General features: G+C 41.5%; 1 protein-coding gene across 4 annotated transcripts in view; it reads left to right on the forward strand.

The window, feature by feature from the left end:
- Positions 1-16,532, forward strand: part of fam13a (family with sequence similarity 13 member A) — a 53,761-nt gene that overhangs the window by 19,805 nt on the left and 17,424 nt on the right. For 3 of the 4 annotated variants that reach the window (XM_079730222.1, XM_079730224.1, XM_079730225.1), the window contains 5 exons: positions 692-882; positions 7,767-7,808; positions 14,585-14,626; positions 14,770-15,078; positions 15,786-16,014. In XM_079730222.1, the coding sequence (XP_079586348.1) occupies positions 692-882; positions 7,767-7,808; positions 14,585-14,626; positions 14,770-15,078; positions 15,786-16,014 (813 nt within the window). The remainder of the gene's footprint in view (positions 1-691; positions 883-7,766; positions 7,809-14,584; positions 14,627-14,769; positions 15,079-15,785; positions 16,015-16,532) is intronic. The other variant, XM_079730223.1, reaches the window with a different exon arrangement.

The following is a 16,532-nucleotide window of genomic DNA, read 5'->3' on the forward strand; positions in this document are numbered from 1 at the left end:
AGCGAATGTGCTGCTTAAAACTGGTTAATTAAATGAATTATCAGATCGATTCTAACCCGGGATCCATTTGCTTTATCCCGGTAATGGGGATTTAAAAATGTTAACTTTCACCATCTCTTTGTTCATTAAAATGAGGCTAAAGCCTTGTTTATTTTCCCATTATCTGTCTTTTTTGTGCCCTTATCAATACTACCATTAGGGCCAGTGACATAGCTTGGCATTTAGGGTTAGACACCGCTCTCAATACATTGTGCCATCGCTCTTCGCACTCCCTCACATCCATCTCAAAATGCAGGAGGATGCTTTGCATAGCGTAGCTAATATCAGGCTGAGGTTCTACTCCTACACCAAACTGAATGGGGTTCTGCATTTAAAACCTCTTCGGGTCCTCAAGGTAAGACAGAAATAACCTTAATTTAGTGTGACGCGACTACATCACACTTTTTGTTACATTATCTAATAGAATAGAGCCACTTGTCATTAGGGTTTGCCCTAGGATGCATGCCTACAGGTACACTGCATTGTTGGGTCACAAACCCAGTACCTTTTGGATGGAATTCAGACAACCTGGGCAACTACTCTACTATCCCCTAGAAAAATCTCCAATCTGTGCGAATCAAACGGCCAAAATGGTACAGAGCACCTAATGGGTCCATCAAAGGTTAGAAACAGATTTCTCTCTCCCCAACAGGTGAAGAAGGGAACAGGTGACGAGGTCTCAGTGACCACGCCACAACCCAGTTTCTCTGCCGAGCTGCCCCACATGAGGCGGCTGGTCCCACAGCCCAGGGGCCACAACTTGGAGCCCATGGAGATGACCCCCCATCCAGCCTCACCTCCCTCCAACACCAGCCCCTCCTCCAGCGTGGATCTCCCTGACTGGTGAGTGAGCCTGCTTAATGTCCAGCCAAGAATTACAATTCTTTGTTAATATGCGTGTTCTTTGAAATACACTCAAACTTTTAGATGGCAGGTGTAGCAGGATGGTAAAGGGAGTACGGTGACATCCCTGTTGCTGATAAGATAAGATGAGATCGACTTTATTGTCCAACCAGGAGAAATTTTATCTTGGGCTGTAAAATGCAGTCGCTGTGAACAACAATGACATACAAGCAGGACAACAATCACACATACATACAGGGAAACAATCACATAGGCCTGCTTTGTTGTGGCTTTTGCGTTAGGATTTATTATTTTATAAGGTTCATAGTCTCCTGACCTCTTTGAAAACAACTTTTACGACCGCAATAAAGAAAGGACATTGCTTATAATGAAAGAGAAGAATATATGATCATTGCAGCGCTGGTACTATAACCCAAAATGGGAACCATTTATTGTAAATCTGATTTTGTGTTGGAGAAAAATGTTAGAAGGCAAAAGGTAAAATTAATCTGAAGGAATAATCTGACCTTTATTGGCCGCTCAGGTTGTATGTGGGCAGCAGGAGTGAGTAGGTTATCACCACTGCTTATCTTACTGACACCAGGGTCACTGTGTATGGGATGGAGGCTGTGAGGTATGCTGGGGTTCTGGCCGGGCCCCTGGGTTCTGGGGGCCAAGTAGACTCGTAATGTTTCGTCCGGAATCCAAACAAGCTTATTTAAGCACCTGAAACCAGAACCAGTGGGTGTCGGGTGTCTCCGGTCCTGGAATAGTAGGACTGCCGCTGGGTCTGTTGTTGGATCCTCCTCTGGGTCCAAGCTGACTTTGCCTGGCCGGGTCAGGGCTTGGGATGAGCACATAACCAGGCTGGCACACCTGGTCCCTTTTGGCTTAAATGTCTACTGGTAGCTCTGTAAAATCAGGGCAGGAATTATTTTGTTTTTTTTTTCTTCAAAAATATTATAATAGTATCATTTTATATATACTGTATAAAATAATATTATAACTTCCCAAAAATAAATAATTAAATAAGTGAAGAATATATTATTATTTCATGTTTCATTATTTATTAATTATCATTCAGATTTTTTCTTGAGGAGAAATAAAGTCGTGCTGATTTACATGTTATCGGAGTATGTACCCTATTAAATTAAATTTATTTATTGTATGAATAATAATTATTCAAATATATAATCACACTTAGGCATAGTCACAAACTTCATCATTAATTTAATAAAATCAATCTACAGACCTGCATGCTTAAATGCATGCCAACATGTTTTAGTACTTTGTCGTTGCTTACTCAAGGGCTTTATGACTCCTAAATCAAAAATAATTGTGTCAACTCTCGGTAGCAAACAGAAACCTGATTCACTCAGCCTCAATATTATCTTGAACGACTTTATTTTATGTGCACTTAGGGGAATGAAAAAAGGTGTTTTCTCGCTTTCGTGTTTGCTACTTACCTTTCCAGCTTAAAGGACTGTAAATCTCTTATCTGGGATTTTCCTGTGCTGTGAGAATCCCTGCATCAGGTGGTGTAGGGTGACTGGTCAGGTGATAGGGGACCCCAGCCATGAATCAAATGCAGACAGGTCTGGCTATTGGTCATTTCCTAGCAGAGGAAACACGGGATAATCTGACTGAAGGTTAATGTAGTACAAGTACATAAACAGAAGTAGCTGTGGGACAAAGGGGATTGGCCCCCATTTCATGGATATGTGCTGTGTTTAACCATGACGGAAACCTTAAAGTCATACTCTTGAATAGCAACATGCACGGTTGGGCAGGATGGTCTATATTGGTTAGGATGAAAGGTTATGGGTTGAACCCAATGTCCGCAATCTACTCGTAGTCATCCCTGAGCAAGCTGCTAAACCTTTCCTGTTCATTAATGACACCAATTATGAATTGTATTAATAATACATAAAATTAACGACAGCTATATAACAAACATGCATTTTCATGACGGCATTCAAAGTGTATAATTTCATCCGAATATGATGCATTTTCAAGTTTAACTGGTAATCTGAATGGGATATAACATAATGACAAATATCCATCCAAAAAACGTATGGCACACTGCCTTTTCATTTTGCGGTAGGACTAAGCATGTCCATAGGCTACGATAAAACAACGTCTAATCGCCCCAATGAATAAGCTAACAAGGTGAAAAGGTTGATTATCGCATCACAGTGTCATAACGTTTGAAGTAGCAGTATTGGTATTGGAATATGAATGGACTACAACCATGAGTTGGTCCGGGAAACCTTTAGATTTTCCCAGCAGTGTCTTTAATGTTGGGAGTAGTAGTGATATCGGGGTATCACTGGATCGTGGGGTGTTGGTGCTGAGCACGTGCGGGTCTCCCTGGCCCATCGTTCAGCTCACTCCTACTTTCCATGGCTAGGTGTTAGGCCCGCCTCTGTCAGCACGTGGCCACGTCTCGTGGCTCGGCAGAACAACCGGATCCTACAGCCAGTGTGTATACTGTGCACACACAGGTTTAATTCTCATGGATCTTTCAACAGATCGTTGTTTTATTTCGAAAATACTATAGTTCAATAAAGGATTAAAGTTTTACTAGGGTAATATATAAAAAATCTCATAAGATACAATGAGAATGATACGATCAGAGTTTAAATAATAAAGCCCATCTAGCCATAGACTCAATTGTCCTAGAGATTTTTCTGCATCTCTGAATCCATTTAGTCTGTCAACCCATGGAGAGGAAATCTCCATTCCTGCTCCATGGAAGAGGTCGCTGTGCTAGGGAGTGGAGAGGTGGTGGCTCTTTAAAACAACCCAAGCCAACCAATTGATTGTGTCCAATAGCACAAGCGCTATGAAACCTCTTCCATCAAATGGCATATAGAAAGGCTTGAAACTGCAATTTCAGATATAGATCTCCATATTCAATTAAAGGAGGGATTTGCAAGTAGGGTTAGTTACATTTGCATATTCATTTCATGGTGTGTCTTTAAAGCATGGCAACACACAGCAGTCTCAGCTCCATGAAGTCTGTCTCACCACTACCACTACCCGACACAATGTTATTCCAGCATTGAAACGGTAGCTTTTTTTTTCTTTTCTTTTTTTTTAAGGAATGCATGGCAGTCTTTGTGCGCAGTTTCCACATGTTGCTGTCGCTCTTGTGAAGTCAGCTCTGGGTTTCCTAGAAACCTGCAAGGCACAGGTAGAGGTGAGGAAGGTGACAGTGTGCTGTGAGCAGGCTTCCACACCGCTGGTGAAGACTCACTGTTAGAAATGCCCATCTTTTGGCCAAGGGTGCAACACATATTATTTTTTAGTATATGCTACACGTGAACCTCCTAAGATGGCGCAATTTGTTTGGTTCGCTGTCTCGGGATATTGGGCATGAGATATTGTTTTCACCGCAAAATGTCGTCTCGTCACGCTAATAAAAACAAATAAACTGCTAATAAAAAATAAAAAAGTAGGCCTATATACTTAAACATTATTCACCTTAGGCTCCGTCAATAGTGGGGAATAGCCCCCAAGACCGAAGGTCGAGGTCTATTCACTTCGCCTTCGGTAGATAATTGTTAAATATCGTATATTATTCAGGACTGTAGAATGTAGAATGTACATTTGAGGACAGGATTATTTCTAATGATAATGTATGTATTTATTATTTTTAATTATTTATTAATTTATATATTCATAAACAGTATATCCTTCATTTTCACTCATGACTATCGGTTCTCCATTCTGTGTACTCTGAATGAGAGACACGTGTTAAAAGTGTATTCTAAGGAAAGTGACTGTTGAATAATGGCTAGCTTGTGTCAGGCCCCCCACCCCCTTCTCCCAGCCCCTCCCGTTTGGCGTAAGCCCCGAAGCGTGATCGAAATGTCCTTATAAACACACTTTCCTCTGATGGAATGTACACTGTATAGTACACAGCCTTTAGGAAGGCTTAGAACTGAATGGCCCTCCAATTACGGACTCTGCAAAACCTGTGTTCTGAAAGTATTTTGAAGAATGCCCTGCGGTTTCAACGTCTCTTCAAAAACACAACTGATGTCTTTCTTTGTTTCTATGTCATGACCGTTAATTTAAGCAATTTGTAGCTTGACTTAAGCCAGTCCAAAAACAACTAGTTAATTTTGTTGTGTTTGTTTTTTTATGCATATTTTTTTTTAACAAATGAAATAATGAATGAATTTTAAGAAGCGGATTAACCAGATTGGCCAACTGGTGTGGTATTTTTCCGTGCTCTCTTGAAGGATCAAGACCTCCTTTCAAGTATTGCTCACAAATCTCCTTGGTACCGCCACACACAGTAAGGTAGTGGGTAAGCAGGATTTCCGCTTTTGCAATCAATGACGGCAAGGTGGCACACTTTATTTTAATCCCCCTTCCGGACTCTATAACCCCACGCTAAGAGCATTGCCGAGGGATCTACGGCCTTTGGTCCATTGATTTACACCTACAGTCATTCTTTGGTTATTATGTTAATGTTATTTTTTTCACACTGCTTGTTTTCTGTACCATCACATGTCATGTGAACAAACTTGAAAACTTGCATATTTGAAGTTGAATCTCAAATCCTTTGTTTTGTTGCCTTGGCTTGTTGGGAGAATGTGTCCTTTTCACTCTCCCCCAGCCCCCCTAGGCCTCCACTCTTACTGTACGAGGCACGTCATGTATCTCTGAAATTCTGAGTGGACGAGGCAAGAACAAGTTATTCTAGGGATCACATTTTCTGGATATTTATCTGAATGATGCACACCCATCCCTGAAATGTGCCAGGGTGTGCATCATGATTCTGGGGTGGATAAATGATCACTGCTGAAATGAGCTGGGTCCGGTCTTACCAGGTTCCAGAACGTCTGGTTGCACAACAGGGGGTTGTACACCTTACACTTGTTCCTAAAGACGTTAAACAAACAATTGCAATGCTTTCTAGGAAATGGATGCTGAAGATCAAGATGAAAAGGTCTGATAGTAAGGCTCGGTAACGTGTTTGCTGTTTGGCAAATCTGTGATACAAATGTGCAGCCAGAAGTACAAATCATTTTTGTCATAGTAGCTGTCGACGTGTGTGACGTGAACCCCAAAATAAAGTCTGCAACTAATCCGACACGCATCTGTGTTCTAATTCTTAACTTTTGCAACACTTCTGCCAGCTCTTGGAAATAATTAGAGGTTACATGTTCAAACCTAGAATAACCATGTATGACGTTGCCATGCCTGGCAAATAGGAGTCAAACGGGACACTGAAACAGCTTCCCTTGCCAAACTCTTGTCACGTCGGGAAGGCAAAGTTTTATACTGGTCTTTTTTTCACAAGCAAAGCATTCTTGTTAGGTTAAGTATATTCTTCCGTGTTTAAGCAGGTTGAAGAAAAAAGGTAAAAAAAAAAAAGATTATTTTCTTTTCAACCTATTTATGTATAGGGAAAAGGCCTTTCATTTTGGGAGGGATAATATATTTAGCCTGCCCTCCAAGCCAAACCCTGACATCGGCATTTTAATGGTAAGTTTCAATGTGAAATATGTAGCAATGTAAATGCTGTATGTTTATCTATAAAGACAAATTACTCACTTACTCACTACTTACTTATATCTCAACTCTAAATAATTTGTGTTGTAGTGTCATTAATGTTTTTAAATGATGATGCAATGACTGGGAAGATTGCTGGCAGCTTTGGTTTCTGAATTGCGACTAAAGAGTTACTCTTAAATTAGCCATTTAAGAGTCATCTTGACTACCCTTAACTTCCCACAAGTGCAGTGGCTGTTTTAAGCCCTAAATGATTACTTATTACTTATGACTTACATATTACAAAACGTGGAAACCCTAACATTAGTACTGACACACTTACAAGTTTTCTCTCAGTGAGTAAGATGCCACTTACGGAAATAGGATTTATCATGAATACAGCCTATAAAAGTTTTTGTTTTCTACAAAGCTGGATTTTGACATTTGGAGACATGCTTGTTTAAGAAAAAGTCACTCTTTTAAAGACATGTTGGAAATACATTACATATCAGGAATGCATTTGAAAAAGATCTCTACTTAGGAACATAGGAATAAGATTGATTTGGCACTAACTGCCCAAAGTAGACCTCCAATTTGATGTTTAATCCTATTCATACTTCAGTACGATTTGTATTCTATTAACATGCCAGAATAGAAACAAGGACCAGGTGCACATATTTCTCATGAGATTACCAAACAATGTACAAACTTTCTCAAACGTAACCAATCCATATGAACTGAAAGCTTATACTTGTTGCATTCAGTCTCTCAGTGGGTAATATAAATAGCGGCTCAGACCCATATCAGATCCAGAACCAGTTATTGGGGGGGGGGGGCATTATGTATCAACAGCTTGATCCACAGATCCATTTGTGTGCGTTTTCCTTTAACAGAGTACACGTACTTTAGCTTAGCATAAGCAAACAGCAGCTCTGGATTAGGAAATATCAGCTGTCCTGTCAGTTGTCAGGATATTTTAATGTTAAGCAATCTTGGCTCCAGGTTCCCCTTACTGCTGCTTAACGTTTGGTTGTGGTTGGCTGGCATCCAGACGCCGCTACAGCACCAGTGAATATTTAACTGCGGCTCATATTTGTCCGCGGTTCATAATAATTCAGAGTGACAGGCTCCACAAAGGCACTGGTCTGAAGCGCTTGGTGGTTTTTGTTTTGCAGACAAAAGGGGCTCAGCTATAATGGTCTTCACTGCAGCCGACAACATAGAGAAAGGGGTGTATGTTTGTTTACCTGCAAGTACTGTACAGTCACATGTTTCATGTTAATTCTCTCCCCTTTCACTCTCTCTTTCTCTCTATCTATCTTGCTCTCTCTTTCTCTCTCTCTCTCTTTTTATTTATTTTTTTCACTTTTCTTTAGCTTACCAGAAGAGGAGCGAGCGATTTCTCCATTCTATATGAGGTAGGCTTCCCGTATGTTCGCATCTGTGGGGAGAAAGAGGGTTAAACCCTTGTTGTTTTGGACATTGTGGGGTGGTGGTGGTGGGGGGGAGCTGTCGGGAAGCATTAACATAGAAGACAATAGAGCTGGTGAGTGGGGAGGGAGGGAGGGAGGGAGGGAGGGCAGCAGCAGTGGTTTGGCTCAACAAGTGGTTGTTTATTTTGATGAGGACGGTTTCACGTGGCCACGTGGGCTTGGAAACAGGGGCAAAGACGCCCTTTTCAAAAACGTGCATAACGAAAGGATCAATGATTAGCTTTCACTGTTAGCCAGAAGTTCAGAAAAAAACCTGAAGCCTTTTATCCCAAGCGAGTCACAATTGAGCCTGAGAATGATCAAAATATTGCAAAAAAGTGAACTAGGCCTTAAACCTTTATCCGCTAAAGGAGGCACTGATTTTAAAGACAAAAGAAAATTAATTCTAAATTAATCTTTTTAATATCAGATCTGATTTCCTCATTTCATTGGAACTTTGGGGAAAGGACAAGCTGGAAAAACCTTCTGTTCAATATCTGTGTCTCCCTCCCCATTTCTCCTGTTGTTTCTCTTTCTCTTCATTTGCACATTGTCTCTCACACGTGCCTACACACACACACACACACACACACACACACACACACACACACACACACACACACACACACACACACACACACTGAAGCCTATTAGCGCTCCATCTGACCTGGCCGTGCTCTACTTGCATTCTGTCACATATGAATATTCTCAACCACACACACACATGCACACACGTTGCACTAACATACAGTGGGGCAAAAAAGTATTTAGTCAGCCACCAATTGTGCATGTTCTCCCACTTAAAAAGATGAGAGAGGCCTGTAATTTATATCATAGGTATAACTCAGCTATGAGAGACAAAATGAAAAAAAAAATCCAGAAAATCAAATTGTCAGATTTTTTAAGAATTTATTTGCAAATTATGGTGGAAAATAAGTATTTGGTCACCTACAAACCCGCAAGATTTCTGGCTGTCACAGACCTGTAACTTCTTCTTTAAGAGGCTCCTCTGTCCTCCACTCGTTACCTGTATTAATGGCACCTGTTTGAACTCCTTATCAGTATAAAAGACACCTGTCCACAACCTCAAACAGTCACACTCCAAACTCCACTATGGCCAAGACCAAAGAGCTGTCAAAGGACACCAGAAACACAATTGTAGACCTGCACCAGGCTGGGAAGTCTGAATCTGCAATAGGTAAGCAGCTTGGTGTGAAGAAATCAACTGTGGGAGCAATTATTAGGAAATGGAATACATACAAGACCACTGATAATCTCCCTCGATCTGGGGCTCCACGTAAGATCTCACCCTGTGGGGTCAAAATGATCACAAGAACGGTGAACAAAAATCCCAGAACCACACGGGGGGACCTAGTGAATGACGTCCAGAGAGCTGGGACCAAAGTAACAAAGGCTACCATCACTAACACACTACGCCGCCAGGGACTCAAATCCTGCAGTGCCAGACGTGTCCCCCTGCTAAAGCCAGTGCATGTCCGGGCCCGTTTGAAGTTTGCTAGAGAGCATTTGGATGATCCAGAACAGGATTGGGAGAATGTCATATGGTCAGATGAAACCAAAATATAACTTTTTGGTAAAAACTCAACTCGTCGTGTTTGGAGGAGAAAGAATGCTGAGTTGCATCCAAAGAACACCATACCTACAGTGAAGCATGGGGGTGGAAACATCATGCTTTGGGGCTGTTTTTCTGCCAAGGGACCAGGACGTCTGATCCGTGTGACAGAAAGAATGAATGGGGCCATGTATCGTGAGATTTTGAGTGAAAACCTCCTTCCATCAGCAAGGGCACTGAAGATGAAACGTGGCTGGGTCTTTCAGCATGACAATGACCCCAAACACACCGCCCGGGCAACGAAGGAGTGGCTTCGTAAGAAGCATTTCAAGGTCCTGGAGTGGCCTAGCCAGTCTCCAGATCTCAACCCCATAGAAAATCTTTGGAGGGAGTTGAAAGTCTATGTTGCCCAGCGAAGGCCCAAAAACATCACTGCTCTAGAGGAGATCTGCATGGAGGAATGGGCCAAAATACCAGCAGCAGTGTGTGAAAACCTTGTAAAGACTTACAGAAAACGTTTGACCTCTGTCATTGCCAACAAAGGGCATGTAACAAAGTATTGAGATGACCTTTTGTTATTGACCAAATACTTATTTTCCACCATAATTTGCAAATAAATTCTTTAAAAATCAGACAATGTGATTTTCTAGATTTTTTTTTTTCATTTTGTCTCTCATAGCTGAGGTATACCTATGATGAAAATTACAGGCCTCTCTCATCTTTTCTAGTGGGAGAACTTGCACAATTGCTGGTTGACTAAATACTTTTTTGCCCCACTGTATGGGCTAAGCCCACTCCATAAAAGTTGTAAATCAACTCTTGGTTTTCCTTAATGTGTGTTACAGAAGGTCACTCATGCTTACTAGAGTGCAATGGATTAATACTGCATTGTTTGGAAGCTAATAGCATACAGTGGAATTATACTAGAAGTATTCACAATGCAAGGGTAAATTGCATGGTCAGGGTTTTCAATCGCGTACGCTTCCTGAGCCAAGCCTTTTAGTGTTTGTTATTTTTAACGCTCTGTGTTTGCCTAGGAAACTTTCTCAATGCTTGATTTGAAAAACACACACACACAGACATGCACACAAACTTACACCCCCATAGCTATCAACCTTTTTTTTTCAATTGTCAAAGTTAAGTGTTATCTATGAGGCTGTGTTTCCGAGTGTATTTCATTTAAATCAAGGATAATTACATCAATCAGCAAAACAATCTGAAAAGAAAACGCTGTTTGCAAAGTTGCTCAACGCAGGCCTTCCGTATGCAGAACTGAAATATCACCATCGCGCTAGCTGCACACATTTATATCACACCAAAAAATGTCTTTAAAGGGTTCCTCACAGCAGTTCAGCAATCATTTTATAAAGTAAACAAAAATTGAGACCGCAGGGGATATGCAGTGAAACAGAAGAGTTCCAGAGATTCAATTGGTCCATATTGACCCAAATTAGCAATGCCTGGTTTGCATGATGTAAATTGACAAATGATCTTTGGGTCAAAGTTTGTGCACGCTCGAGGAGAAGACAAGTCTGTCACCATGGCTACGGGTTACGTAACACACCTCCTCAATCACTGCTCCACTGTTTTTTTTGGTCCATCTCCTGCAGTGCAGTGAATTCTAGGAAGTTCTAGAGCGTTCACTAATGGTTGGACATTCACCCTCTCACCCCCACACCATCCATTGGCATACCACCCACTAAACATTGGACGTTGGATAGACGTGCAGATTATGTTCATATCTGGTCCGTCGGTCCATGACCAATTCTGGACATCTATTTGACGTCAAAACTAGTTCCACTATTTGAATGTCAAACCATGAGCCAACTTGGACGTCATATTGACGATCAACATTTCACCTTTGAACTGGGTAAATTTTTTGGAAGTAATTTAGACGCCTATGACAGGTGCAGGAAATGTATAGGCCTACATGATGTAATATTTGTATATTATGTTTTTTTGTTGTTATTTTACATTTCCTGGTTTATTTATTTTAAGTAGTCAATTTATTCTTTATGCATATATTTATTTTTACATTTTTCTGTTTATTTATTTTGAATTGCAGTTTGTGTGAAAAGTTTAGTAAATAGTTGGCCTAGGCATGTCTTCTTTGTTTGTGTGTGTCTGTGTGCCTGTGTATTCCTGTTTCCAACTTTTTGTGTTTTTGTGTGTGTGCACTGGCATGAGGCCTACTGGTTAAGGATTTGGACCAGTAACCAGAGGGTGGCAGGTTCGAATCCCGATAGGTACACAAAAAATGTGGACGGGGGGATGTGTTCGCCGGATCCCGGATAGATCAAAAGCATGTTCCTCTCAAATCTCTTTTTCCGATGGCAACAACCATAAACATATAAATAAAATAAATAAATTATAGAAGTAGTATAAAAAATAAGTAAAAAATAAATTTGATGTTGAAAAGACGTCCGCAAACGACCACATTTGGACTATAAATAGCCCTTACACAGGTCCGAAGGACGTCAACATTAGAAGTTCGGTAGATGTCGAAAAAAAGACGTTGCCTGGCGTTACAAAACAACCCCTTCAGTGGACCGAAATTTAATGTCCAATAATGACACAGAAAAGACGTCACTCCGACGACACATTGCGCAGTGGGCACTTAAATGTTAATGTGATAATTATGAGGATTATGATGAGGATGATGAAATGCCTTGCTTATTTTGAGAACTAGTCCCGTGGCGTTTCTATTTTGGGATTCACAGACAAGAAATTAGACAATCATGTAAAATTGCTAACAAAATCCCATTAAACATGAAACATTCAAGGCATCTTAAATATGTATGTAACTGTCAGGACAGACAGATTCCTAAACACAACTAAAGAAAACAACCACAAAATACTTGGGAAAATATCACAAATGTCAGTTGGACGTAGAGCCAAATTCCAACACATAAAAGGTTAAGGTTACACCTGGGAACATTTGTGAGGTTTACTGCGATATCAAGGTTTAAACCAATCTTTACTTTTCTTTAGTTTAATTTACTCCAAGTGTCTTAATGTTTTGATTTCAGGGGTACAACCAAGCTTTTTTTTTTGTTGAAAACTCAACTGAATCGATAAATTAATTATTGTCAATCCGGTATGTAACATCCAAGACTTTATGTGACGTTTACACGGTTACCATATTAGGAGAGTTCCATCCCCTTTGGTCCAAGCGACAGTGAGTAACTGAACAGGAGAAGAGGCGAGAGAGTGTCTGGGATTATTTGATTGCTAAAACACTCTCTTGCATTTCTAATGACGTTTGAACACATGTCTTCGGTGTTCAATGTGCGCGTCAATTGTAACATGATATCCCTTATGAAATGAAGAGCCAGTCCTTGAGTTCATGTCTCCATTGGTCACAGAGTGGAATTGCTTTAAAAATTTCTGACTCATAGCTAGTATGGGTACTTTACTTTACTTTTTTTTTACTTTAATCTCTACCCCCAGTGTAAACTATGACTACAACTGGTAAAATAAAACCTGTTCCTGTCATATCTGGTAATAAAATTGGACATGTAAATCTCTATTCGAATATATACATAAATGCCCATCTGTTAGGTTGTTGCAAAGGCATGCTCACTAAACAGTTTTTTTTGTTGCTTGACAACATGGATCCCAATGACAGGTAAACACTAAGTTGCCATATATAAATCTCCCAATAAACATTTATTTTAAGTGCAAGTGTTTATTTGGAAATCGTGTTCAGTAAAAGGTTCCATTTAGGGTCAAAGGTCACCAATGTCACACTTTTCATTTAATTAGAAAAAAAGGTTTCAGAGAAAATCTTTTAGATGGGGACAACAAAAACATAGAGTTGGGAGTTGCTATGGGCTTGCTGTTTGTAACAACTTACTTACCCTAACCGCGTGATAAGAGGTTAAACAACCCACAGTGTCCAAGCCATTTGAAGTATGGACTTGAACCCACAAGTAAGGTGGGTTCAAGTCCATACTTTGTAAGCAAACTGACCCGTCCCATGATGAATGTGGACAGGATGTCCATACAACCTTGTTCCATCTCAGCAACCTATCTTCAAATCATACAGACTCTTCAGTCTGTCGATGTCAAAATTCAACCAGGTTGGTGAGCTTTGTTTAAATTAGTGCAATAGCTCTCTCGCTCTCGGGTGGATCAAACTGGCTCCATCTGGCTCCAGCTATTCTATGATGCTGGTTAGGCATTGGGTCTCTAGACCGTACCAATATTAAAGATTCTGGTCCTGCTGAGCAGCCTCTGATACTCTAAAAGGACACTAAATAGTGGCAGGATAGTTTATTGGCTAGGGTGTTTGACACCCAGCAGAAGGTTCTGTTGTTGATCCCAAGGTTTCAGCAGGCTACCTTGAGCAACATGCCCAAATCCCTAAGGGCTCATAAAAGACGACAGGATCTGATGTGTTTTGCCAGTGATCCAAATTAAGGGTCAAGCCTGCAAACACTAGAAAGCTCTGGACATCCATAGCACCTGTCAATCATTCACATTCCATCCAAGTCATCCCAGTGTTATTGCACAGCTGACCAATATAATCGCCTATATCCTGCCTTAATCCCTTCACTTTGATCATAATTACATAACAACAACGCAGATGACGATGATAAAGTAATCTGTGCCATCAAAGATATCATCGCTATTCCCCCTCCCTCTCTCTGCACCGGAGCTGACCTCAGGCTGTGCTATCACTGTCAACAGGTCTGTTTATGGAGGAACCCTCCGCCCATCCCAGCATACGCTGCATGCACTTACAGCCAGTAGGAGGGAGGAATAACGCTTAGTGTTGGTTGTTTGGCCGAAACATTCACAACACTTCATCTGTGACCTTACTAAACGAGCTATGAACCACCGGTATGCGGCTGGAGATACCGTCTTGGCATTTCAGAGCGATATGAAAATGTGACGATCGGGGCCATTGTTAAGAGTTTATTTCGAACACTAGCAAAACTAGACCGTAGAAAGACTCAAACAACCACAGTGTGTCATTCCGAGTGTTATAGTCTTACTGTGTGTGGTCTACAATGGGTGGGAGGAAGCTAAACAAATGGGGGATGGACAAATAAAAGAGAAATGGGTTGAAAGATTGTATTACTTGAAGCTAGCTACCCTTGCTTTATCTTCTTCTCTCCCCGCCATTTTCTGCCCTTCTTTGTAGTAATCACCTATCTCCAATACACTGCAGACCCGATGTCACCAAGTAAGTTCACGTCACGTCACTCAGAAAATAACAACAACACGGTACCCTGAATGACCTATTCTATTGCTTTGACGTATGTAGACCTTTGTCAAAATACATCTCGGACTTCCCATATGTACTGTTTATTCGCTTCTCATCCATAGCTTTCTAGACCGCACCATACGGGCAGCGGTACAACAGCATCTCTTTGAGATAAACTCCCTCGACTGTCCCCGTGTACCGGGACCTGGTTTGCGGGCACCTGGTTTGCCAGAAACTGGTTTGCCGGAACCTGGTTTGCCAGAACCTGGTTTGCACGGACGTCGTTGGACGGCACCTGCTTTGCAGTTACCCCAAGAGGATACTACTTGCTTTAGTCCTCCGCCGTGGACGTCTAGTGCGAGGCAGAGACGCCGGCAGAAGAGAGAGCAGAGGGAAGAGGAGGAGGGCGAGAGGGAGCCAGAGAGAAGCAGGTATGGTTCACCTCTTGGTTCATGTTGGTGTTCCATTGGTGCCATGTGGGTACTTTCCTCAGAGGTGTCAGTGTACGGAAAACAGATTGGTTTTGGGAGGAGGTAAGGATTAGAGGGAAACAGGGTAACTGTTAGATGGTTGGGATTAGTGCTACAAGGTCAAAGAGTTCGGGTTCAAATCCTTTCCAATCTGTTCTAATATTAGGTCTATGTTTATTTAGTCTTTCAGAGCACCAATATTATAATTGATAGTGTACGGACCCTTTCACTTGTCCACACCGGTGCGGTGCCCTGATATGCCCAAATTAAATACACCTGTACCCCTGAGCACCCTGAATACTATAAGGTCATCTTAACACATTCTCGGTGATAGGCTTACCTGGATACACAACAAACACAGCTATGGCAGTTTAATCCCTGTTTCTCCAGACTCAGTGACGTACTAACAAAAAAAACAACGTCACATGGATTAGAAGACTTCACACAACACCGACAGCAAAACAGCAATAAGAGTTGCTAGTAAATAGAATTAGAAGCCAACTTATGGCAGTTTCTGGAAAGGTATAAAAGTTAGTGAGCCATCAGAGAACACATTGATGGGGATTCTCTTGACTCATTGGTCCACACAAACCAAAGAAACGACTTCTGAAGGATGCTGACAAATTGATATCTCTTCTCTTCTCTCTCCTCTCTCTTATTGCAACAAGGTCCACGTCGTCTCTCAGGGCAGACCTCCAGAAGGAGAACATACCATTGGATGAGGACACCTATGATGCACTCAGCGAAGGTAATGTAGCTTCTAGACCAGCTCCACAGCGGACCCAGAGAGTCAGGAACAACCAGCCAAACACCCAGCAGCACTGTGTCCCCAAACCCATGAAGCCCAGGGCCAGCCCCACTCTGGCCCAGCAAGACCAGAACCAGGACACCCCCACGGTGAGTGACCGCCACAGCTGCTTCTCTTCCTGTCTTCTTGTCGATTTGGGCACCCCCCACACCCCTCCGTCGTCCTGGGATTTGTCTTCTGTCATTTTTTTCTTTAAAATGAAGGGGCTGTCTCTTTTGAAATAACAAGGGCCCTCCAGAAAAGGAGATGGACTAGGTGCATGGACAGGTTAACGTTCTCCTTTTAGAAATGTGCTTCTCGGTTTGCTAAATCCCTCTCAAGCCTTGAATAAGCATTTGTTAATTGATTGATAATATGTTACATTTATGTGTCCATGATGCCTGGTAATTGCAACTGCTAATACTGTTTTTTCCTGGTATTCATCAGCAGTCAAATGTTTGGAAATTTGCTGTTTTTGTCCTTAATAAGCCCTCATTTGAATGACTAAAACACTTTGCTAATGGATAAGAATTGTTCCCCAGGAATCGCCTAGAATGGACAGTTGCAAGATGGTGTAATTCAAAAAGCTAATGTGCATCGCTACGTTAAAGAGTCGCTTACAATCAGC

This window comes from Pollachius pollachius (genome assembly GCF_949987615.1).
Source record: "Pollachius pollachius genome assembly, chromosome: 2".
Taxonomy (NCBI): Eukaryota; Metazoa; Chordata; class Actinopteri; order Gadiformes; family Gadidae; genus Pollachius; species Pollachius pollachius.